A 25279-nucleotide genomic window follows, 5' to 3' on the forward strand; every position below is an offset into this window, starting at 1 on the left:
TCTTGACTGTGAAAACTGTCTTCACACATTGCCTTATTTCATATGATGAAAGCATAACCATAATAATTTAAATATATTTTATTGGAAGAGTAAATGGTAGGAACATTTTGGAACTGTTGGGATTCATCGTATAAACATGCGTACGCGTTACAACCTTCCTGTCCTCACTGCTGTAGCAAGCAAAAATCTCCATGAGTAACATTTATAATAATCAACAATAATACTTAGAAAACAAAACTTAAAGTAATTTTTAAGCAATCTGAGTCAAGCTTCTTCAGTATATTATTTTCGTGCACTTCTCCAACATCTCAAAAAGGTCTTCGCTGAAATCATTGTACTTCAGGCTGAAAGAGAAACAACAGCAGTGGTTAGACACTTAATTTTCTTTCGTGTGCACACTCTGGCTTAAGCGTTATTAACTAAAGTGAATCGCGCTTACTTCATCTCCTGCATCCCGTGGCTGTCCTGCATGACTTGGACAAGTGCTGGGATGGAAGCATCGGTCAGTGAGTTGTTTCTCATTTCCAGCTTCTTCAGTGTCTTACTGGCTCTTATTGCAGTGCACAAGTCTTCAACGCAGGCATTGGTCAGCTGGGTCATTTCAACACTACAAAACAAACAGACCAACATTTAAATGTAGTGGACTATAATGTGGTGATTATGATCACATCATTTTTTTCAACTCACTCCAGCTCTTCCAACAGGCAGCTTGGGTGTGCAACAGCATCCCAGAGATGTTTAACCCCTTGGTCTCCTACTTTATTTAAACCCACGCTCAGGGACTTCAGTTGAGAAGTCCCACTTTTCAGCACTGAGCCCAGTTCCTCAAAGACTGGTCGAGTTAACTCACATCGTGTCAAACTGTAGGGTGGGGCAAAGCACACAATAATGCTGTTATCTGAAATTCACTAAATATTTGAGAAAGGTGTTGCTCTGTCACTAAAAAGTTAATACAAATGAGTCTACCCAAGTTTTTCTAAAGGGCAACCAGGCCGTCTCAGGGCTTGGCAGAGCAACAGCGCCCCCTCCTGGCCTAACTCATTCACTGACAGCTCCAGCTCTGATAGAGTACAGTACTCCGACATTAAGGCCTCCTTCAGATGAGAGCAGCATGCGCCTGTCAGCTGGCACGTATAGAGACTAAAAGAAAAGTTAAAAGGCAGAAAAATATGTAGTGGTGTGATTTTTGTGTTCTTATATTTTACTTTTTTTTTTTTTTTAAATCTACAGATGCAGTTTTATTTAAACAGTCTTACTTGAGGCTCTGTAGTTTACAGAGTGGATGTTGCAGGGATACGCACAAAGCCTCCACTCCGCTGTCATCCATCGTGTTTCGTGCCAGTATCACTTTTTTCAGCTCTGATTGTCCAGAACGCAAAGCTGCAGAAAAAACCTTCATGGACGCTTCAGTCAGATCACATCTGTCAAGCCTTTCAATAAACAATAATTATGTGTGTATGTCAGTGATTTAAATAAAAGCAGACAGGATACAAAAGTTTTAATGAAAACTACACTATTGAAGTACATACTTGAGTTCTTGAAGTTTGCAGTGAGGGCTATGCAGTGCGTCGCACAGTTTTGCAAATCCCTGGTCCTCAATCTTATTGAATGACATTACTAACAAGCATAGCTGAGAGGTGCCTGAGGTCAGCACAGAAACCAGGTCTTCACAGCTTTCCTCTGTCAGATTGCAACTTTGAAGACTAAAACCCAAAGCAGGTAAATCATTCTTCCAATTTTAAAAACAAAGATTGCTTAAAAAAAAAGGGCAATTCTTACCATAATTCTTGTATCTTGCAGTCTCTGAGTCCAGTGCAGAGGATTTTGAACTTTTCGTCACCAAGGCGGGAGTAAGAGAGATCCAGCTCCGTGGTAATTCCTCTGTTGAGAGCTGAAGCGAGATGAGGAACAGCCCCAGTACTCAAAAAGCTTCTTTGCAAGCTGGCGGGTGGACAGCACAGTTTAAAGCAACAATCAATGCACTTTGAACATATGAATCAAATGATGTCAATTTTATCTAAACCTGTCTTACACTATCTTGAGTGATAGACTCATAGCTGGAGCCAGGACTTCTGCCATCTCTTCTGTTAGATTCTTTGTATTGTACAGATTCAACGACTTCGTCCCACCAAGGCATGTAACCACATAACTCCAAGGTACACAGTCTTGAAGGGTCAGGCTGCCATAGCTGAGGCCTATTCGTGCTGAGGAGTTGATGATCTCCTTAACCAAGCTCTCATTTTGAGCTTGATGAAGCAGGCGGAAGCATCTATAGTGCTCGTCTGCATTATATCCCTGCAGTGTATCCTCTGAGCTGCTTTTAAACCACTGCTTGAAATCTTTGACCCGATCAGGGTTGAACTCTCCCAGGAAGTTCTCCAGTGGTCTGCGCTGAGTTGGTTCAGAAAGCCCTGAAAGGAAAACATCTAGAAACTTTGTACCATCTTCGTGCTTCTTCAGCATCTTCTCAGCACTCGTATACGTCATCTTGCCCAAAAAGAAAGACAATGCCAGGATGAACTCCTGGATCAGCTGCGAGTGGAACGAGAGCACACATGTATCAGACTCCATTTCACCATCTATTCGCAGGAAAGTATCAACTGAGGTGAGAAACTGTTGAAAGCCAAAGGAATACATTTGCGCTTTGGTGCAGCTCAAATGCTGCTCAACAGAGCAATGAGAAGCCATCCTGCCGAGGGCCAACACCAGCTCTGTGCCCTCTGCTTGACTCAGCGAGAGCGTCTGGATCAAGCCAACCAGGATATCTACAAACAGCTGAGATAAAGTCTCGGGAAGTTTTCCTCCAGAATCAATAAGAGGCTTGTAAACAGAGCAAACTGTCCAACAAAATCTTGGAGATGTACAGAAATCATAAAAGCCCAGAGACCTCTCCATGTGCATAAGTGCTTTGTTGGCAGCAGCAGCATCTGTAAAGAAGCAGTTTCCGAAAGCTTTTCTTTGGGGCTTCAGAAACCCTAACACTTTCACCTGAGAACCGCTAAGAAACTTCAGATTCGCCGTTGGCCTGGTGGCCAACACAACTGCAGCTCCTTTCAGCAGAGATCTGTGAAGCAGACTGGCCACTAAACAGTCCACTGAAACTGCCTGGGTCGGGTGAGAGCAGAGGGTGAGCACAGAGGGGTCCAGGCTGTACTTACACTCATTCAGACCATCAAAAACAACCAGCACATCCTCGGGCTTCTGCAGAACCAGATGCATGGACTGAGGAGGGAAATAGTGGTGACAGCGTTGGATTAAGGTTTCTAAAGAGAGTGCATCTTCACAAGCATTTAAGTCCTTGAAACGGAAATGGAAGACATATTCAAAGTTCTGTAGATGTACACCCTTTGCCCAGTCCACAACGAGCTTCTCCACAGTAGTGGTTTTACCTGATCCTTCTGAGCCTATCAGGATAACAGTTTTATTCTCACCACTCAGGGCTGTGTGGATGGCTTGATCCACGGTGGGCAAGTTTTCCTCTCTCACTTCGCCTTCTGCAGAGAGTGGGGATATGTACTTATTGTCGTTTATGACTCTGAAAGGCAGGTCTCCACCAAGGAGCGTAGGAGTGCCCTTTGACTTCAGGATATGAATTAGCACGGAGTCTTTGTCCATTGCGTTAATCTCTGTATGTATAAACCAGAAGACAGAATTAAACAATTTGGTTAAAGCGTGCAAGAACAGGCAACATATCATCCGTGTCCACTAATAATTTCCAGTGTGTTAAACTACTTACCAGCTGTGACAACTCAGCTCACGTGTTTACAGAAAAGTACAATAAACACAACTAGAAATAGTTGCCTTGGATACGGTGCTTTTGGAAAACAAACCAAAACACACGAGCGCAGTGGCTCTTCTGTGGTATACTGGTAGAAAAAAAAAAGGAAAGAAGAAGTCACACCCTAACTAATCCCTCAAGCCAGTCCTCTTACGTTGTTTTGGGTTGTATATACGAGACATTACGGTAAGAGAAACTGAGACGCGATTTCAAAATAAATACATTTTAACAATAATTTTAAATAAATACATTTTTAAATATAACAAATTTACTACTATATTAATTCTTAATTATACAAACATTTAAAAATGAAGATTTCTAAAGACTTGTAAAGCCGTAACAAGTAAACTCGATGTTTCCAAATACTAATTTCTCTTTATGAACCGTACACCCTCACGGTGTAAATCAGTGTCAAGTTAAGAACTTTTATTACTTTCTTTGGAATCACATTCACCGGAAGATTGCTTTTATTTTGAAATCATATCTCGGGTTCTCTTACCGTAATACCCAGTATAAAAAATAACGCAAAATAACAGGAGGGCTGCCATGATCGCAGTTAAATAGCGGTTAGCTGAAAGTAGGAAGAGCGCTGTGGGATTTCAAAATGCATCTGTGTCTTACAGATGGCAGAGCTTCGCCAACTCTTCAAAACATTTACCTACTTGTGTTTTTTAGTTTACCGTATGTATTTTGTGCTGCTTAATAGCTAATGTATGTTTACTTTTAAAAAACAAAGGTTTTCCCCTCTTTATTTTTGTTAGCATGCTTTTCAAATTCACATATCAAAACAAAACCTACATATGTTTGGAAAAAAATATATAAATATACAATATAGTATTATGGGTGTTAGAATTACACTGGTGTGTATGGGTGTGTGTGCTTGAGCTTCAGTGCATTAACTGATGGGTGGACAGTCAACTCCAGGATTTTCTGATAGAGAGCAGAATTCAAATTTCCAATTAGCCATCAAGGTCCTGAAGTTCAAGTTTGCTTCATTTTTAGAGGCAGGTAGGTTTGGATAGCTTTCTCTCTTAATACATGATGTGAAGCATAAAAGTGCAACAAAAAACAAAAAACCCCAAACAAAACTAAAGGGCCCAAATTCTTTTTTCCCTGCACTGTATTTTTAGCTGGCTACTCAAACACAGTCCATCCAGCTTGTGGCACTCGAGTCCACTCAAAGCGGTCTGAGACTTATGTGAAATGCACCAGCTGCACTGAGCTGTAGTTAAAAAAAAAACTGTGTTGAAATTAGACTTCCCCTTTGCAATAAGCTCTTTCAGTTGATTGCGTAATAGGTACAAACTTTAACAAACCGACCTGTTGCAACAGTGTCATCCTGTTACAGTAACACAGCTGAAGTGAGCTCCTTAAAACGACTTGGACTATACCTGTGGCAATGACACTGAAAACACCTCAGTTTAGAGATTTAAAGTTGTGACCCAATATCTTTGGGTCCATCTAGTGCATATTAAAAAAAATGTAAACGCTTTGAAGCTATTTTCTCCTTATGCTTTATAAGAGACACATCAGAACAACAGCTGTGCAGCAAGATCTAACAATAAAAAGAATAGTTTTTAATAGTTATTAGGAACATCTATAGAGCAAACTAACAAACGTCTTACAGTTGCTGAGTACAATTTGTAATTTAATGTGACAGAATCACAAGGAAACGAAAAACAGAGACACAGATACACATGGCCTTTTGATACAGTGAGGTTACAGCAGTTTGAAAACAGATTAATTTAAGGGTAGTTTTAAGTAGCAATCGGTCAGTTCAGAGCACTGCTGCGTTTTATTTGCCTTCGGTGTATGTCGTGTCCATGGTCTCCACTGTCTTGATGAGAACAGGACCTGACCTTTGTCTCTGCATGGTAACGGGCACAGCTGTGGAGAAGTCGGAAAAGGGCGTCGCTTAGATCTCTGAGATGAAGGCTATTGTTATGATCTCATCTTTATTTGTAAAATACAGTGCTGTACTTACTTCGGTTGGGCACTGTTTGGACACTGAACACTCTTTCAGTGCCATCAACACAGTCGTTACTGGCAACAGCTGCTGAAAAGAAGACAGAAAAAAGAGAGAAGAGGGTGTCACTCTGATCCCCGAGATGAAGGCCATTAAGATGATCTCATCTTTATTTGTAAAATACAGTACTGTACTTACTTTTGTTGGGCACTGTTTGGATGCTGATAACAGAGTCTTTACCAAGTCTGTCAGGGTGAAAGCAGGAAATACATTATAGGGCATGTACTGGTAAAGTTATTCACACGGTTGTTCAAGTGAAGGTTGCAAAGCCCTTTGTGGCTCTAGAGGGAGCTGTGCAATAAACCTGTCTCATGTTTAAGATCCAGCAAAGAAAGACAAGTGATAAACCAAATTACCCAAAGTAATTGTTTTACCATTTTGTTTTTTTCCTGCCATAAAACTGGAAGACAGACTTCCAATAAACCATAAATCTCATCTATGTGTTACTTGTCAAAGTCTGGTTCTGGTTCTGGATGTGGATTGGGCTTTGCAGATTGGATGTAGATTTGTCTTTCAAACTTGCACCTGAAAGGCCGCTCTGCTCTACGACTGCAGTTACCACCAGTTGTCAAATACCTGTGGGTGTTTGCATTCCACCCCTGGGCTCAGTTCTTTATTGTTTAATGCAACACACCGAGGTGAACTATTTGAATAGTGAGACAAATATGTGGTTGTGAAACTATTAAAAACAACCAAACCAAACAAATAACTTCTTGTTTCTGACTGAGGCTTTTGCTCAAGGTGGTGTTTTTTTGTTTTTCTATACCACACCCAATTTCCATCTAAACTGTCGGATGACAGATGGTATGCACGTACAGTAGCTCATACAACCAAAAATATCAGTAATGATTAATATGTTTTAATCATTTTCTGAATCACTGTAGACAGTTTCCAAGCTGAAACCTTACATCAATGGTCATCCATCCATCCATCCATCCATCCATCCATCCATCCATTTTCTTCCTTAACACATTGTTGCCAGCAACCTCCTAAGTTCTGCTGGCTTACCTTTCTTCCTCTCCCTCCAGGAGTTTCCTGTAGGTGGAGATCTCGATATCCAGGGTCAGCTTGACATTCATGAGGTCTTGGTAGTCTCTGAGCTGCTTGGCCATGTTATGCTTGTCCTGCCTCAGAGCCGCCTCAAGGTCCTTAATGCGGCTTTTTGCATCTATTACAGCCTCTTCCCCTCGCTCTTCCATATCAGATATGCTTACCTCATTGTGGGAATACTGACAAAGAGAAAAGCTTTATTTAAATCTGAGCTTCACAGTGATTCCTGATGATTTTAATAATAATAATGGATTGGATTTATATAGCGCTTTTCAAGGCACCCAAAGCACTTTACAATGCCACTATTCAATCACTCTCACATTCACACACTGGTGGAGGCAGCTACAGTTGTAGCTACAGCTGCCCTGGGGCAGACTGACAGAAGCGAGGCTGCCATATCGCGCCATCGGCCCCTCTGGCCAACACCAGTAGGTGGGAGGGTAAAGTGTCTTGCCCAAGGACACAACGACCAGGACAGAGAGCCCGGGGATCGAACCGGTAACCTTCTGGTTACAGATGCGCTTCCCAACCCCCTGAGCCACGGTCGCCCCGATTTTGTAAAAATTGGGGGTTTTTGTGTGGGTTATGGTAACAGGAAAACCAAACTGCTTTTTCAGAGCAGCTAACAATAACTAAATGTATGCAATTAGCTGTCAGTTCAAGATGAAAAAATGTTTCCTTTGATTTGTTTTCAGTTTCCTTTCTTTTTATGAGAACAGGAGCTAAACCTGTTGTTCCTCTTGATACTTGTTAAAATCCAGTTTAAGATCAAACAGACTATGAGGTAGTCTTAAAGCCCTTCACTCACCTGTTCCTTCATAACATCAATCTCAGTCTGCCGACGAAGAATCATTCGCTTAAGCTCAGCTATTTCGGCCTTAGTGTTTTGCAGCTCGCTGTTATGTTGCTGGACCTGCACTTTCATCTGATCAAACTGGTGTGGAAAAATATCAAACAGCGAGACAAGGATATAAACACAGTAATTATTGGGTTAACAAATGCCGTTTTGACGTTGTAGTAGATTTATGAGCGGTAACTTCTGAGCCCTTTTCATGTCTCTATGCCCATTTTCCTAGTTGGTTTATTACATCAACAGTAATGAGCAAGAATTCATCTTAGACCTTCACCTTGCTCTTGTACCACTTTTCAACTTCTTCACGGCTGTAAGCAGCAATTTCTTCATACTGAGCCTTAACATCAGCTATAATGTGGTCCATGTTCAGGTTGCGGGAGTTGTCCATCTGCACCACCACAGAGGTGTCCTTCACACGCTGCTGCATGTCATACAGCTCCTTATTTAAAACAACACATACAGCGAAAGTTAAGAGGAAAAAATCCAGAATATGACACCTAATTTAATTCACTGATTTAAATTCTGAAAAGGTTTTTAATGTAAGCTTGTTTACCATCTGATACACTTCTTTGAGGAACAAGATTTCATCCTGAATAGCTGTCAACTGGCTTTCCAAATCCACCTTTCTCATAATTTCTTCATCCACATCCTGGAAGCAACAGAATAAATAAACAACTTTTCTTTTCACTGCTATTTTTTTTTTTATTACTCACAAATAAAAGTATTAGTGTCATTGCATACTGCACCTTTTTGAGCAGTACAAAATCATTCTCTGAAGTGGCCCTGCAGTTGATCTCTTCCTCATACCTGAAACACCCACAAATATCAAATTACACACAGACAGACCCCCCCCCACACACACACACAGAGTTCTTATCACTGTCCACTTTATTATCATATATCAAAGCTGAGCTCCTGCAGTGGTTTGATTTCTTCCACCAGGATACCTTACTTAGTCTTGTAGTCTTCCACAGTCTCGACCATGGCTGTGCACTCATTTTCAAGCCTCACTTTATCGTGTCTGCAAAGCTCCAGCTGTTTTTCCAGGTTGGAAATGAACGTCTTAATAATGGACTCCGCATCATCAGAGGAGGGGGCGCTTTGCTGATTCAGGAGCTTCCACTTGGTTTCCAGCACTTTGTTCTGCTGCTCCAGCTGTCTGACCTGACACACGAGAAGGGATACGAACAAATTCCAACACAGTCCCACTTTAGGTTTTAAAAGAAGCTTCAAATGCCACCGAGTTAACTTGGAATAATAATAATAATAATAATAATAATACATTTTATTTATGAGTGCCTTTCAAGTCACCCAAGGACACTTTAATGGTTTATAATAAAAAGATTTTAAATGTGACAGTAAAATTTCCTCTTACCTTTTCGATGTAGGATGCAAACTTGTTGTTAAGAGTCTTCAGCTGATTTTTCTCCATGGTGCGTATAGTTTGGACGGTGGGATCAACTTCTAAGTTTAGTGGGGCAAGCAGGCTCCTGTCGATTGTTACTGGTTTGATATCGGTAGCGGTGCTGATTTGGCGGATGGAGTTGGATCCCATGGAACTACTGCTGAATCGCCCTGAAGGTGAGTTCAGCAGGCTCTTCCGCTTGCTCCTCAGACTCATGGTGCTGTTGAGTTTGCACTGCTGGAAAGGATGGGGAGCTCAGCTGGTAGAAGTGGTGGTATAGCTCTGTTGTGCACGTTTTATCTTTTTGGCTGCTTTATAAGGCAGAACTGGGCGTGTTGTGATAGTGAAGTGATTGAATGTGGGTAAACCAGTTTGACACATACCTCGTGCTCTCCCACCTACCCCTCACTTTAAAGATGCAACAGGAAACTATTCCTGCTCCACAGCTTCAGGTGAGTTCCGTAACAAACTAAAAGTCTGCACTCACACAGTCTGAAAACTCAGTAAATCAAGAAGTCATCAAGAAAAATAAAACATTCCCTGTTATGAATAAAGAAAGATTTTATTTAACATAATGAACTGCAGAGCCACAAGTTTTTAATGTAAATTTAAGTCAGTATATGCAGAAAATTCTTTCAGTAGGCAATGTTACTTTTGGAAATGTTCCCAAATATTATAATATGCATTACACACTGGAAACTACATGCACATCAGTGGACCTCGTAAAACCTCCCTTAACTGAAAGAGAAACTCTGAAGTCCTGAAACTCTAGTAGTACGTTTAATAAAAAAAAGTCACAAATTTTCTGGAAAACTGTTATTTTTCTTCTTGAGGTACTAAACTAGTAAATATGATTGTAAGAGAGTAAAGTCAAAAAAGTACAAGGAAAACCTTACCAACTAACTACGCCCTCATAACCTCACACACTCCACTCATTAACAGGAAGCTCCTTACTTGGTTATTATGGACTAAAGTATTTCTTTATTTCTATCTTTGATTGATCTCCACTGCTGCTGCCTCTGTGCTGTGATAAATTTGACACAGTTATGACAGTTATGATTACAAATTATCAACCATGGGGCAGGGTCGGGGGTTCGAATTCACCGAATGGCTACCCTGAGGTACCCCTGAGCAAGGTACCGTCCCTACACACTCCTCCCCGGTGTGGCTGCCCGCTGCTTCACTGAGTGAATGGGTCAAATGTAATTTCCCCACTGGGATCAATAAAGTACACATTATTATCCTATGGAACAAAAGAGGAAAATAGTTTGATTTAAAAATTTACCACACTTAAATTAAATGTGTTTTCACTAATGTTAATAGAAACCAGTTGTACTAAAAAAAGGGAAACCTGTCTGTTCTCTTGTTTGTTTTTCAAATCCTCCCTCTCTCCCTGCGCGTCCAATTATCCAATCATCGCTTTCCTTTAAGCAAACAACTACTGTACAAAGGAAAAATGTTCTCACATAACCAGATTTATAAGGGTTTGTTTGTATGACACTGAATCTGTGCCACCCGCTCAACATTTCATCAGAGCTGAATAAAGTCAAGAGAACAGAGTGAGCGTCATGCGTATACTTAAAATGCTTTTTGCATGACACTGAATATTTCCTTCGGGTCTTCCTTTGACAGAAATTGCTTCATTCAATTCATTAATTAGTCTCAGATCAATGCTGGATCTGAGACTAAGGTCTCAGATCCAGCGGTCCTGACAAGCCTGGTTAAGGTAAAACATTTCTCCTTGGCGTTAGCGAGGCAAACCAAAGAATGAAATGGCTGATATGAACTCTTTAAATGAGGACGCCGTGTACAGAGTCAACACATCACAAAACATGTGTAATGCATTTCTTCTTTGGAAATTTGTTGTCAATGTCACTCACTCATGAGTGTTGGGAAAAGTGTTGCTGGAAGGGACGATGTGGTCGACCTTATCGATTGCTATCAGTATAAGGATGACCAGGTCGATGATGTGGATGCATTTAAAAGAGAGCCCTATATTCTCTACTTTAAAACTCATAACACAGGTCAATCTTTGCCCCTACTGAAGCTTATGGTACCTGGTTCAGTCAGAACAAGGAGTTAGGTCTGTGTGTGTACATGTTAGTCAGTTGCTGGGACATCAGCAGTATGTACGAGTCATTTTTAACCGTGGATCTGTTTGTTGAATGAGTCTGATGCAGCGTGACATGCTAATTACAGCAGACTGCAGCAGGTTTATCAAGTTTAGTATCTTGTGTGAGCAGGGAAATATGTTTAACTTACAGTATGTAACTACAGAGGATGTTATTGGAGTCAAGTCAACTGTTTCTGTTGCAGTGCTGAGGGATATAGTTCCGATCCCGATGCATTTTTTGAGTTGTGATACACATAGATAAAGATATATAGAGACAGAGATATCAGGTCAGAGGAATCTCATCTATTGCACAACCTGTAAATTATCACTCAGTGTCCTCATATTTTCTTTAGGGATATTTAAAGTTGTATTAGCCTGAAAAGCTGCGTTTTTGGTTTTTGTTTTCTTAATTTCCTTTAGAATGTAATGATCCTGGGAGACTTCAGGGCAGATGGCTGGTATCTCTCATCCAAGGAAAGGGAGGAGATCCACATTCACAGTGACAAGAACTCTTACTGGCTGATTGGTGATAACGTGGACACCAGGGCAAAAACAAGTGATCATCACGCTTATGACAGGTTTGTTAGAAAGATTTGTGGCAAGATATACAATTGTGGTCAGAAGTTTATTTGCCCTCGTTGAGGGCATGAATGTCAATGTAATGTTTGGCTTTTATTGATTTATTTGAAGTGTTTTTTTCCAGGATGGAATAATTATACAGCATACATCTTTAATGATTAAAAAAAAAGAAAGAAGAATTGGATGCATACGTTTGAATTTATTTCTTTAGTGGTCACAATCAACTACAACTGGTAGTTTCTCCAAGATTTATGCTGCACAATCATTGCACCCTGGAAAATGAACAGTTCAAAGAAATTATTGAAAGCCCAGAATTATCATAACATTTATACCCATGATGACTGTATGTAAATGTCTAACCACAACTGCATATGTTGTTATGTGAATTCATGAATTGAATGAATGCACATCTTCCACAGGATAGTTGTGTATGGAGAAGATATGCTGGCAGCCATTGTGCCAAACTCAGCTAAACCATATAACTTTCACAAAGAGTTTCAAATGACAGAAGAAATGGTGAGCTATCTGATCTATCCCTCTTCTTGATATGCACTTGAATGGCTATTTTTCTTTTCTATTTTTCATTTTATACACAAATCCTTGTGCCCTTAGGGTGAGCGATCACTACCCCGTTGAGGTGGAATTGCTATTCCCTTTTGGGTGAAAAAGAGCAACAACAGATGTGCAGTTGTTGACACCCAGCAAGGATTCAGGAGAGCTGTGACAGGTAAAGAGCAAAACACTAATATACTTTATCTTGTTCCTGATAGATGTGGAAAAAGCTGGGATACAACCCAGCTCAGAAAACTAGATGGAAAATTCACATAAAGGAAGAAAGCAGTGATTTCCAAATGCATTTTAACTTGTATTTCAAGAGTCAAGTCGAGTCAAGAAAGCCTTTATTTGTCACATGCAAGTTCCCCTGCAGCAAAATGGGACCCTCCCTGACCTTACATACACAACACAGACATCACATGGGGAGACAGGTCAGAGACCGGTAGTATTATGGAAAAACACTGAAATGTACACTACAATGGGCAAGACGAGGAGGGGGAAAAAAGAGACCTCTACTCATGCTGGGCTCCTATGGGGGGACAGCATGAGAACAGAAAACAAAAAAAACCTCCTCTGCACAAAGAGCACAGAAATGTCCACATCACAACATCATGAAGCACGTGACAAGCAAGCTGACAAGCTGATACACCAAACTGCTGAGGTCAGCACGCTGATAAAACATGAGGAAAACTGTGAAGTCTCTTAAAACAGTGCTCCTTAATGAAAGAACAGGAAGTGTTTTGGACTGTTCGCTACTTAGGGTGTGTAAAATAATTCAAAGTTTTACCAGTACACTGAAAAGCAATCCGGGATTTTGGAGCAAACTACCAACGTACTCCCTTCATGCAAACTGCGTTTTGCATGAATCACAAAGGCATGGCTGCGTAAAAGGCATGGCGTGTGCACCTGCCTGCCTCCCGTCAACACTTCTATTCAATAGAGAAGGTATGTTTGCAGGAAGAATGAAAACAACTGAATCACTGGCTCTCTTGGTGTTTTTGACCCTTAAATGTCATTTAGCATTGTGAAAAAGAGTGGATATAATAAAGAATAGTGACATATACTCGCCTGACCCAATATTTGCATTGTTGCATGTATCAGAATCAGTCATATCTGTGTGACGAAACATTCTCAGTGCAATACAGGCCAAAGGTAATTTGCAAATTGCAGTTGGAATTTAAAATTACGCCTCTCATTTGTTGTGATTAGATGTTATTCTTCTTTTGATGTTTTAGTGCAGTGTAGCCTCTATGAAGGAATTTGGGAGTGTCATTTTTGAATTCAGTTTTCATTTTTGAACCGAATGTGTCATGAATTCAGTGGTTTCTCACATACATCTGCTTTAAAGATTTTGTAACTACTCTATACATTTGGGGTGATAAAAGGTCATGAAATCTTACATCCAAGTTTAAAAGGATGGGGCTTTGGGACATTTTCACTTTTCTTATTGTATATAAATAACAGCAATAATGAACTGATTTTACTAACACTTAGAATCTTTTGGTCCAAAGCCCGAGTTCAGCTATGAGTCATAGAGCTTTTGTTTTTTGTTTATTTTACCTAATAAAGCTTAACTTGTATTTACAGACTGGTCTATAGCTGGACCAACTGTGATGTTTGAAATTAATTTGAACTGTCTGAGCAACAATCTTTACCAAAACTGGTGCACATGATCTATAAACTGGGTCTTAGTGTTTCTAAGTTTTGTCACAGCAAATTCAAATTGGAGTTGAGTTAATATCTCAACAACCTTTTGATCTGTGATCAAAAACAAACTGGTTACACGGACCACACACTGTATTACAGAACTGGATTTAGTCTTTTCCAGGTAACCTCAGGGTTAACCCTGGGTTTGTGTGGGTTAGTGTGAAGGCGGTTCACTTGTTATCTCTGTAAATTGCCATAGTAACATAACCTGCTCCAGAGCAGATTATGTTCCAGATTAGAGATCAGCGAGTAGGAAATCAGCGATTTCTGATCCGAAATTGATTCTCTGAAAAAGCATTGCCATTCCTGGAAAATCCCTCAGAAATCTGTGTGTGAACAGTAGGAGCGTTAAAGTTTTGCAGTAGCGTGTAATGTCTTCGTGTTTCCCTGATGATTAGAAAGAAAAGAGGCAACTTTATTCTTAGATATTTTTTTTCTGACTATGAACAATTTTACAGTTTTATTGTTTGATAAGCCTCAGCACACAATCTTAAAACAGATAACCTGATTGTATTTGCTGACTTTCCATTCAATTTGCATAGAGAGTAATTTTGAATGCAGTTTTCATATTTATCTTCAGGATATTTGATTATAATCCTTCAGATTCTCCTGTCTTAAAGATAGGGTTGAGTCTGTTCACTTGCACAGTTAGCCAGCTTTCTTATCAGGCTTTGCAAAGCGCATTTGTCCAATGTTGTTAAAAGTAAACAACTTTACAGTAATTTGCATCTTACTTTTATTAAGAGTGAAAACAGGAAGTGAGAAAGTAACTCAGAACCATCAATCTACCACACACACACACACACACACACACACACACACACACACACACACACACACACACACACACACACACACTTTTCTGTTAAAGTGTGTTTATTGTGTTTTTTCTCCTCCCAAATAACCAAGCTTAACCAAGTTAAGCTTTTTTTTTCTTTTTAGGATTCTGAATAAATATTGTGACATACAGTACAATACAAAATAAGTAAATATGGGTGTAATGCACGTATTGCCTCTGTCTGTTACTGAACTGCATGACACAGCACTGTGGCCTTGTATGCCTTGGCTTGGCCTAGTTAAGAGCAAGAAAATAGGGCAAGGTTTGTCTCGTAGTTCTTTGGTCAAATAGCGGAATGAAACATCTTCTGACAGCTGCTTAATCCGATGAAAAGAATGTACTTTAACAAGAGCGAAAGGCGCTATTTAATTGCATTTTTACCACTTGTTCAAATCACACATAAACGAACGACGTGACGGCATGACGTGTACCGTTCAAGTTAACGGCGTAAGCTCGGAAATTCAGCTTTTATATATTGAGCACGGGTTGCTACTTGTTCAAGTTATGCCTCTGCGGTTAGAATTATCAGCTCATTGTAAAACTTTTAAAAGATTTCTATTCATGTGGCTCACAAGTAAAAAAAAAAAGGATTTAGTAGTGCGGATAAAGAATAGCATATAGCTGCCGTTTTTGCAGTTATTCCCTTACGTTTGTGAAGTGTACGCTGATGTCACGTGACTGCTGGACCTCTTCGACCAAAACACCGAGGACCCCGCACAGCTTGTCAACAAAAAACAACGGTGACAACTTTCTCAGCGTTCACCGAGCAAAACTCTGAAGCTACAGCAAACCATCACTCACCTGTCCGGTAGACAGGCCGTCTCAATGCATTACAGAGGACCGAAAACACCGCGGCGATTATGGATGTGTACGATTTGTTTAGTAGTTGCAGAAAGGGCGACATTTGTAGAGTCAGGTAACCATCAGCTCTGCTGAGCTTATTATGGCTTGTGTGCTCGATGATAACTTATTTTACTTTACTGTGTTTGCCGGTGAGAGTTCTAGCATAGATTGGGCTAGCTTTTTCTACAATGCAGTCTTGCAGTTTAACTTCGGTTTTATGCAAATAAACGCGAGTTAACCACAGAAGGCAGTGTTGCTAACAGGAGCCACGATGAGCCAGTTTGTAACTGTAGCTAATTGTGTAGGTCAGCTCCTCGGTGTCCAGACGTAATGATCGCACTAGGTATCAGTGTCGGATGCTCAACCGGATATCTAGTCTCCTGCTATAGGACAGAGTTACCCCGAGAATTACGAGGAAAGAGCTTGACAGGACAGCAAAACTATGCTTAGCTGATCGAAGGAATCATCAGTGGTTACAATGTATACATAAACCAATTGTTGCAGAGTCCAATAAAGGGGGCGTGTCTGTACAGTCATGTGTACTAGAAAGTTTTCATGGGATTCATTGCAGTCCTATGTTTCCATAGGAATTAAGAGGCCAAATAGCAACCAGGCTGGCACTAGTAATTGAGTGCACTTGATAATTTGATCACCAGCAAGTGTGAGGAGCTCTATGAAGATTTTAGAGGTTTTAGCAGTTTGCTGGTCTGGAGCATTCACGTGTGTTAACAGAATGTCCAGCAAATTTATCATAGGTTCAGACTGTGTAGTGCTTACAGAAACAAACATTGCACAATCAATAAGACTTCTAGAGCCATGTACTTTAGACAGATGACCATATTTAAACCATAATGTACAGCAGAAAATCAAAAACAACAAACACCTCATACTAGTTGTCAAGCACTGGGATAAAGGGGTGATGATTTGGATTTGTTTTGCAGCCACAGGACCTGGGCTTCTTGCAACAATGCAATCATCAAGTCGAACATAAAATACTCTGTATACCAAAGTATGCCAGAGTCAAATATGAGCCAGCCTAATTATCCAAGCCATCAGAACTGCATGCCTCCAAGTTTTACTTATTAGTACTGTAATAAATGAATGCAAATGATTTTGTAAAAGAATGATGTCATAGTCATGAAAGCGGTTCAATCTCATGCTGAGAAGCTGCTTTTTCAAATTGATTAGAATGAATAAGGGGATTAATTAATCAAACAGAATTCAATAATTCTATAAAATAAAATCATTTGTATATACCCTCCTCATCCTGTGTGACGTATGTATCTGTTTATTTTTATTTAAATCCTGGCGTTTTGTATGGTGAGTCGTGTCTGTGTTTATCGAAGCGCATCACTGTAACCTCTCTGCTCTTTGCCTAGATACCTTGTTGAACAAAGAGATGTTGACCTCAATGTAAAAGATAAATGGGACAGCACTCCATTGTAAGTACAGTATAGGCAGCTGATGTAATTCTCCCATCAACGCCGCATCATAATCATAACTGCTTTTAATATAAACACTTGTGTGCTTCAGGTATTATGCTTGTCTCTGTGGTCACGAGGAGCTGGTCCAGTACCTGTTGGCTAGTGGTAAGTTACAATCAGTTATAATCAAATAACACAGTATTAAATTGATGTGCTGTGCTTTAGAACTGCTCTGACATATTCTGTTGTATCATTCTAGGCTTTGAAATTTTTGATTTCATTTATTCATTTGTTTTTTTTTAGGTGCCAAGTGTGAAGCCAACACGTTTGATGGCGAGAGATGCATGTATGGCTCCCTGAGCGACTCTGTTCGACGCCTGCTCAAAGACTACAAGTGTGTAAGCATCCGCGCCATGCAGCGGGATGATTTCAACTACTTTCTGCACATGTAAGGGTCATGATTTTTATGTTGAAAAGAAACAAGAAAATAAGAGCAATAACAGGATGTTATAGTACGTTTGTCTAATCCAGACATTTCTGGGTTTTTTCTTTAGGTTGCTAGAGCAGGGTCAGTATAGTGACGTCAAATTCCTGGTTCACGGACAAACGTTTCTAGCACACCGATGTGTTCTCAGTGCTCGCTCAGAGTACTTCACGGAAATGTTTGAGACCAAATGGAAAGGGAAGAACTTGATCAACCTCAAGCACCCTTTGGTAAGTCTATATGTTTTCATTAGTGTCCTGTTATATCACCATGTGTAATTCACAATTTTTAGTTATACTGTATGGATAAAGGCTGTTTTGATTTCAGATCAATCCTGCTGCCTTTGGAGCAATTCTACAATATTTCTACACAGGTGGGTGAAAAATATACCAGCTGATCTTCCATGTATCGTACAGGAGAAACCGGTGTTGTTGGGCAGGAAGGAAAGAAGGAAAATGCAAAAGATACAAATAAAATACAAACGAATATAAAATAAGTACGATAATACACTATATACAACGGTAGCATACACAGTATGTGATTATGGCTATGGTTGTGGAAATATGCAGGACATAAATTTAACTATTCTACCACTACTATTCCTATGTAAGTAACAGATATCTATAATTATAGACATGTACACGCACACACACATGTACATACATCTGTATACATATACCTGCACACGTCCATACACATAGAAGGTGCATTATGCATGAAGTGGTGAGTTATCGAATCTGCTTTTGGGATATAAATAAATAATGGTAAAATAATTTGATCTTTAAGAAGAAATTGCACACGCTACTCTTTAATGAAATGTTGTAGAAAGCATGCTTGGATGATAGTTGGATTGTATTTAATGTAATATTTTTATAACATGCAAAAATCTTAGTAAGAAAATGTTGTTTCTTTATCTCTGTTTCAGGACGGATGGATATTGATATAAGTCTTGTGGAGGACAGTAGACGACTGGCTAAACAGTGCAAAATGGCAGATCTCATAGAAGAGCTGGAGAATAAATGCAAACAAGTGTATGAATTTGGTAAGGCAGAACTCTTGATTTATATTTACTTGAGTAATGCACGTACAACTTTAAGCCAGTCTTAAGACACCTCTCATTTCTCTTTTATTGTAATTTTTAAAGAGGTTTTAAGCAATAGTTCTTCAGGCTTTCTTAAAGTCTTTCTCAGTTTTTTTGGGATCATGACAATGAGCCCAAAAAACTCTGCCAGCGTAGTAAAAGCATACCTGGATGATAAAACACAGTGGAGCTCTCCCAGAGCCCGGACCAGAACATTATTAAAGCAGTGTGGGATCATCTTGACAGAGAACTGAACAAAAGGCAGAAGCATCCAAAGAACAGCTTTGTCTTTCAAGAAGCCTGGAGAACTATTCCTGAAGACAAAGAGATTACAAGAAAGCTGCCTAAGAGACTTCATGCTGTTGAAGGTAGTCATACTAAATGTTGACTTTTAAGCTCGTTCCAGCTCTGTTCGCCTTAAATACTGTATTTCCATTGCATGTTTGCACATGCTTCAATAAATCTCTGGACCTATTTCTGCTTTCGTTAGAAAAATATATAAAAAAGGAGTGGCTCAAGATTGCATATTCCTGATGTAATGCAGTTTTTCCACTTAGCCTCAAAATACCAGACCACCTTTTAATCCCATATGTTTTTATCTAGGACCATGTCCACACTAATACGTTTTCATTTGAAAACGCATCTTTTTCTCTCCATTCGGGCCTTTTGTCCACATTGAGACGGCGTTTTCGGTCAAGGAAAACGCAGCATTTTGAAAACGCTCTCCAAAGCGGATACATTTGAAAACGCCGTTTTTGCATCGCACTGTGGACAGCGAACCCGAAGCCTTTTCGAAAACGATGACACATTTTAGTCATGTGATGCAATCATGTGACCTATTAAACTAAGATAGCAGATTGTATTATACAGCAGTTGTTTTGTTTGCTCTCAATTTTGACAGCCCTATTAAAGATTATGGGCGATCGTGGCTCAAGAGTTGGCAGTTCGTCTTGTAATCGGAAGGTTGCCGGTTCGAGCCCCGGCTCGGACAGTCTCGGTCGTTGTGTCCTTGGGCAAGACACTTCACCCGTTGCCTACTGGTGGTGGTCAGAGGGCCCGGTGGCGCCAGTGTCCGGCAGCCTCGCCTCTGTCAGTGCGCCCCAGGGCGGCTGTGGCTACAATGTAGCTTGCCATCACCAGTGTGTGAATGTGTGTGTGAATGGGTGGATGACTGAATGTGATGACTGAAAGTGCTATACAAATACAGGCCATTTACCATTAACATCAGTTTGTACATGCTCCAGATAGCTTTTCTTCAGATTCTTTACTTCACTCGCTTTTGCAAATTTGTACCTTTGTGTTATTCGCAGCAACAACTCCACCTCATCGTTAGTCCATTTAAAAAACTCTGTGCTTTTCCTCAACATTTAGCTGGGACGTTTCAAAGAGCTGGAAAGTAAATAAACGGCAGACAGAAATGAGGCAGGGTCGAATCTTCTTGCGTTTCACGCATGCGCAGGACTGGAACGCAAGCGTTTCCAGCCGTTTCAATGTGGACGCGCAACTCTGTGAAAACGACTGATAATGATAGTGTGGATGCGGAGCGTTTTCAGACGAAAGCGCCATTTTCAAATCTATCCGGGCTAGTGTGGACGTAGCCTAGAGCTGTTGTTTTTTTCGCCCACTAATGATGAGTTTTCCATCTTGTCTTGTTTTCTTTCTGTCCTCATATCAAAGTGTCCAATAAACCGGGAATCTGTGTCAAAGTTCTCACCCTCGAGCCTCACAGCTGTCAACTTCAGGATGAGATGGCTCAGTTAGCAGACTGTGCCCTGCCCACTGAATTAAGGGTGAGGACATCATGGCAGTAAAATAAGTATTTTAGCTGAACACCGCATTCATTCCTGTTGATTCTCTTTAGGTTGGATTTGGTGAGCTTCCCTTTAACAGAGTCGACCGCTTCCCTACTTATCCCGACATCTGCTTCAGAGTCGATGGTTACGATTTCTTGTGCCATAAGGTACGGATGAGAAAATCCTCACAGTGTCTTCTCAGTTACAGTGCAGACTCCCACACCACCGCAGCATAAACATGAATGTGAATGACTGAAGTGCAGTTGTGCGTCTCTCTCCAGGCATTTTTCTGTGGACGTAGTGATTATTTTAAAGCCCTCCTGGAGGACCACTTCAGTGAGGGAGAGCAGCTCCAGTCTCAGCCCAGCACCCCAGTGATTACTTTACACAACATCTCACATGAAATCTTTATCCACATCATGTATTACATCTACACAGATGACACTGAGGTTTGTGCACATTTTTTCTTTCTGTGATGTTTGCATCCCTAATAAATCATTCCGCACTTTTTTATTTAGGAAAAAAAGGATCTTTGAAAACAAACATCGATTATAAACACAGACAAACCTGTGTAGCAAAGCTTAATTGTTAAATACCTGAACAATTGTGATCCTGGTGAGGATTTCTCATCATATTGTAAGAGAAGCTTTCCTGTATTGATATGGCAACATCAGAGCCATAGTGGATACAGAGGCTTACGGCGAAAGTGCTTATGAAATAAATATTGTCAAACTAGACAGATTTTTGGGTCGGTGAAACTGAATGTGATGCGTAAAACTGTTGGTTGGCTCTAGTTTTTGACTCCAAAACTAAAAAAAATCTTTATTGAAACCAGAAATGAGTACAATTTTGGTTAAAATAGGGGTAGGTCCTAATTTTTACTTTCATCTTCTTAAATTAAATTTTTGATTAATTTGGCCTGATGTGAACTACAATTCATAAAATCATAATTGCCTCGTGGGCAAAAAAGGATGTTGACAATAGAGCTGCCAATCAGGAGACAAAGATGAAGACCGTGGAGGAGGTAGATGAAGGTTGGTGTGAAATAGAGGCAGATCATCTTCTGTGGTGACCCCTAGAGGGAGCAGCTAAAAGAAGATCTCTAATGTAAAAAAGTCCTATTAGTAGCATTTTTCACATTTTCTTCCAGTATGCTGTTGAAAGACACGTAATTCACAGAACTTGTATCAGTGAAATGCATACAGCATTTGCATTTCCTCTGCTGGTGCCCTCCGTTGTTAAATAATTCACTGTGGTTTTTTTGTGGAGGCATCCATAAACAGACATGCAGCCAAGTAATAAAGCAGATATATTTACATGTTGTAATATCCTAGGCAAAAGAGATCTGGGTTGATTAGTTAGACTTTCTCTGTGTCACAACAGCTCATTTCCACACATCTGGGCCAGTTTTTTTATTATTACATAAAGCTGCTATAAGCTTAGAATTTATGATTAAAATAGGAGACACGGAACTGGGCACTAATTAGCTATTTTAATTGTCATATTTGGAATTAGAGCATTAAAATCCACAAGTGACGGCACATTTTGTCTCAGAAGCAGACAAATTCTGAAAAAATGCTCACCAGTGATCTCACACTGTCATCTTGAAATTTCTTAACTCGTTTGACAACCTCCCCTGTACCTTAATCGTAAGTTTTGACACTTAAATAAGTGTCACTAAAGATATTGATTTATATGTACAAGGCATCCAGAGGGAGGATTGCTGTTTTGAATTCTCGTGATAATAATATTCTCCCTGCTGGTTTCTCTGCATGTCCAGCTAATGACGGAAAACGTGTTTGATGTGCTGTGTGTGGCTGACATGTATCTGCTGCCGGGGCTTAAGCGCCTGTGTGGAAAGACGCTGGCTAAGACGATATGCGAGGAAAACGTTCTGCACATGTGGAAGACGGCCAAGCTCTTCCGTCTCTCTCGGCTAGAAGATCAGTGCACAGAGTTCATGGCCAAGATCATCGAGCGGGTGCGTGGCAGTGATGGTGTCCCATTGTCAGTGGGTCGTAGTTCTTCATTGTATCTGTACTATTGTTCATGCTCATATTATATTCTAGTCAAACTTACAAATTCAGCTGGGGATCAAATAATTATTTCCCAGATTATAGGTACCTAAATGCATTGAGTTGTTGGAGTTTGATTGGCTAATTAGATGTTTGTGTTAACAACCAGTCGAAAATGCCCAAATGCCAATCATTAATGATGTTTTGATCTCTGAGACCATTTTATAATATTTTTGTTGCTGTTTCAGAACTACAGAGCTTATTTTTCCTTAAAAGTGTGTCAGCATCCCCCGAGTTCTCCATTAGGAAGAATTCACAACTGTCTACCTCTTGCATTCGTCCCATCACAGCTGGTGGAGCAAGCAGAGTTTGCCGAGATGGTCAAGGAGGACGCCGCGTCTTTAGAGAAGCGCCAAGAGACGGACTCGGTCCCCTTGGTGGACGACATCCGCTACCACATCGCCAGCAACGTGCAGACGTACAGTGCAATCGAGGAGGCTAACCAGAAACTGGAAGCCTTGGAGGAGCTGCTGGCGAGGATTAATATTGACTGCTGAGAGGTCTGCAGGTTTGTGATGCAGCTTCAGTGAAAGTTGAGGGCTTTTTTTTTAATGGTGGATACTTTGCAAGGAGGTAACAAGCACGTCTAGTAAAACAAAAGTGAAAAAAAAACACATGCATTTGTATGTTTGCAGTTTTTATTTTATTTTCAGCATATTGCATAGAATATATATTTGAAAAGAGCTGGTTATGTTTGGTGCAGATGTACAGAGAGCTGTTCGTTGTGGCTGTTTAACGTTTCTTTGAGAGACATACCAACTGTGACAAAACATATTTTGCAAAATGGGTTCTGAAGAGATCATGTGTAATATATTTACAACAGACTACAAAATGTCTTTGCACTGCGAACATGTGTGTTTAATTTAGATGGAAGTCGTGTGCAAGAATTTGAATGTTTAAAAAAATGATAAACAAGTTTACTGAACTTCATTAAATATAATTTTTACGTTTTAAAAAAGGCAGCTGGTTAAATTGATACTTTCACACTCAAGAAATATTGGCAAAAAAAAGTTTATGTTCGCTTTATCCAGAAGATAATTGAATCTTCTTCTGATCCCTTTGTTTGGTGTAACGTAAAATATTGCTTTATGCCATATTTAATGTGCAGACGCACCTAAATATTAACATATTTAGTTGTATTACGCTGCTGTAGTTTGCCTCGCTGTTTGAACAGTGACATTTCTCCAGCATGAATACTTACCCCTTCTAACACAGTAATGCACTTTATTTTAACCTAAAATGAGAAATCTGTCGCCTAGTGTGTGTACCAGAAAATAACTGCTCTGAATTTTACCAATAAAACAATATTGCACGCAAGAGTAGTGTTTTCTTCAGTTTCTTCAACACATTGTGATTTTTTTCCCTTTTTTGTGGTCTGGAGATTATCAATAACCAACAGGATGGATTTCAAATTAAATTTGTTGTTTAGTAGGTGAGCAGCAACCACTAAATTTGAGTTCTCTGACCTTTCATCTGCTTCTAAATTTTATCCAGTGCCATTCCTGCCAGCTCCACTCAGCACCGAATAAATCACACAGTTTTAAGCTAATACAGAGAACATTCGAGTGTCATCAATAATATTCCCACCCATCCGTTTTCTTCCATTTATCCAGTACGGGGTCGTGGTGGAGAGCTGGAGCCTATCCCAGCTGTGAAAGGATGGAAGGCGGGGCACAGCTATAGCAGGCCACCAGCTTACAGCAGGGCTAACCATTCACACTCACATTCAGTTTAGAATGACCAGTTAACCTATCACCATGGATGCCTTTGGACTCTGGGAGGATGCTGCAGCTCACTGATAGAACCAATGCGGACAGGGCGAGGACATGCAAACTACAGACAGAAATTTGAACCTAGGATCTTCTTGCTATGAGGCAACCACAACACCACTGTGCTGCTGTCATGATTTAGATTTGCTTAGTTAAATCTGGGTGGTGACTTATTTGGCCAAGCAAGTTACATTCGAGTCTATTTCAGCATTGCTTTGCAGGACAGCCTCACAGAGCTGTTGGGGTGAATGTGACCTGATGTATTCTTCTTTTCCTTAGAAAAAAAATAAGACAAAACATTTTTTTACTCTATAATAACATGGGATAGATAGTATTACTGCTAAGAAGAGGTTTGCTGGGTTTTAGATCCAGCCTTAAATAAAAGAGGGAAACACACTCTTTCCTTTCCACTTGTTTCATTCGTTCATTAACAAAAAATGTCATTGTACATTTGTTTGATTAGAGGAGCAATTTAAGACACCTAAGGCACCTGGTGATGGCGCCATTTCTCAAGATTACCACTAAACTGGGTCCGTTGCTGTGAGTTTCACCACAGAATTGATGTTTCACCGACCCTTTTATTTGTGGGAAACAAATAATTCCTTCATCGGGGTCTTCAAACTCATGGGAACCTTTTCTTAATGGCACTGTTTTACTGTTTTTCCAAATGGCTTCATTATCACGAGTTCTCAACAGTGCCAAGAAGGGCTGTAAACAACTTAGACATGACTGTGCTAGCTGTGATTTAGATATGTGTGTATGTCAGTTACTGTACTTGTTCTATAGTTTACAATTCACATTCCGGTGGGGGCATTAAGCTTCTTTTCCAAGAACTGAAGACAAAACTCTGCGTCAACTTACTGAAGACGTGTTAGGACACATTAAAGTGCCGTTCACACCAAAGGC

At 40.1% G+C, this 25279-nt stretch overlaps 3 protein-coding genes and 1 pseudogene across 3 annotated transcripts; 2 read left to right on the forward strand and 2 right to left on the reverse strand.

Moving 5' to 3' along the window:
• Positions 1 to 131: 131 nt before the first annotated feature.
• Positions 132 to 3798, reverse strand: LOC146611076 (NACHT, LRR and PYD domains-containing protein 12). The gene is made up of 9 exons (XM_085345099.1): positions 3737 to 3798; positions 2033 to 3626; positions 1780 to 1941; positions 1530 to 1703; positions 1257 to 1430; positions 967 to 1140; positions 688 to 861; positions 440 to 607; positions 132 to 344 (listed from the first exon to the last, which is right to left on the reverse strand). The coding sequence occupies exons 2-9, from the start codon at positions 3613 to 3615 to the stop codon at positions 275 to 277; spliced, it is 2679 nt and encodes an 892-aa protein (XP_085201225.1). The 5' UTR covers positions 3616 to 3626; positions 3737 to 3798; the 3' UTR covers positions 132 to 274.
• A 1775-nt stretch (positions 3799 to 5573) lies between these two features.
• LOC146611077 (keratin, type II cytoskeletal 8-like) lies at positions 5574 to 9328 on the reverse strand. The gene is made up of 10 exons (XM_085345306.1): positions 9083 to 9328; positions 8660 to 8871; positions 8454 to 8514; positions 8261 to 8356; positions 7982 to 8146; positions 7663 to 7788; positions 6813 to 7033; positions 5943 to 5989; positions 5763 to 5834; positions 5574 to 5665 (listed from the first exon to the last, which is right to left on the reverse strand). The coding sequence occupies exons 1-10, from the start codon at positions 9326 to 9328 to the stop codon at positions 5574 to 5576; spliced, it is 1338 nt and encodes a 445-aa protein (XP_085201432.1).
• Positions 9329 to 10994: 1666 nt separating this feature from the next.
• LOC146611078 (deoxyribonuclease gamma-like) lies at positions 10995 to 12468 on the forward strand (annotated as a pseudogene).
• Positions 12469 to 15610: 3142 nt separating this feature from the next.
• On the forward strand, positions 15611 to 23915 carry abtb1 (ankyrin repeat and BTB (POZ) domain containing 1). The gene is made up of 12 exons (XM_085344435.1): positions 15611 to 15820; positions 17127 to 17189; positions 17281 to 17336; positions 17475 to 17619; positions 17726 to 17885; positions 17983 to 18028; positions 18581 to 18697; positions 20414 to 20526; positions 20598 to 20696; positions 20811 to 20978; positions 22310 to 22510; positions 22895 to 23915. Exons 1-12 carry the CDS (start codon positions 15765 to 15767, stop codon positions 23099 to 23101), a joined length of 1431 nt encoding a protein of 476 aa, XP_085200561.1. The 5' UTR covers positions 15611 to 15764; the 3' UTR covers positions 23102 to 23915.
• Positions 23916 to 25279: the final 1364 nt, after the last annotated feature.

This window comes from Diplotaxodon limnothrissa, linkage group LG20 (assembly GCF_057381915.1).
Source record: "Diplotaxodon limnothrissa isolate DT_005_m linkage group LG20, D_limnothrissa_male_GT1.1, whole genome shotgun sequence".
Classification (NCBI taxonomy): Eukaryota; Metazoa; Chordata; class Actinopteri; order Cichliformes; family Cichlidae; genus Diplotaxodon; species Diplotaxodon limnothrissa.

What these genes read in the sequence shown, in the direction of transcription:
- LOC146611076 (XM_085345099.1), bottom strand. Translation starts at nt 3,615, where the DNA reads ATGGACAAAGACTCCGTGCTAATTCATATCCTGAAGTCAAAGGGCACT. An exon ending in AGTCTATCACTCAAGATAGT is followed by an intron (nt 1,942 to 2,032) that starts GTAAGACAGGTT and finishes TCCACCCGCCAG; the next exon opens with CTTGCAAAGAAGCTTTTTGA. An exon ending in TGTAAACTACAGAGCCTCAA is followed by an intron (nt 1,141 to 1,256) that starts GTAAGACTGTTT and finishes CTTTTCTTTTAG; the next exon opens with TCTCTATACGTGCCAGCTGA.
- LOC146611077 (XM_085345306.1), bottom strand. Translation starts at nt 9,328, where the DNA reads ATGAGTCTGAGGAGCAAGCGGAAGAGCCTGCTGAACTCACCTTCAGGG. An exon ending in GTGGAAGACTACAAGACTAA is followed by an intron (nt 8,515 to 8,659) that starts GTAAGGTATCCT and finishes TGGGTGTTTCAG; the next exon opens with GTATGAGGAAGAGATCAACT. An exon ending in CCAAACAGTGCCCAACAAAA is followed by an intron (nt 5,835 to 5,942) that starts GTAAGTACAGTA and finishes TCTTCTTTTCAG; the next exon opens with CAGCTGTTGCCAGTAACGAC.
- abtb1 (XM_085344435.1), top strand. Translation starts at nt 15,765, where the DNA reads ATGGATGTGTACGATTTGTTTAGTAGTTGCAGAAAGGGCGACATTTGT. An exon ending in TCAACCTCAAGCACCCTTTG is followed by an intron (nt 17,886 to 17,982) that starts GTAAGTCTATAT and finishes TTTTGATTTCAG; the next exon opens with ATCAATCCTGCTGCCTTTGG. An exon ending in TCTACACAGATGACACTGAG is followed by an intron (nt 20,979 to 22,309) that starts GTTTGTGCACAT and finishes CTGCATGTCCAG; the next exon opens with CTAATGACGGAAAACGTGTT.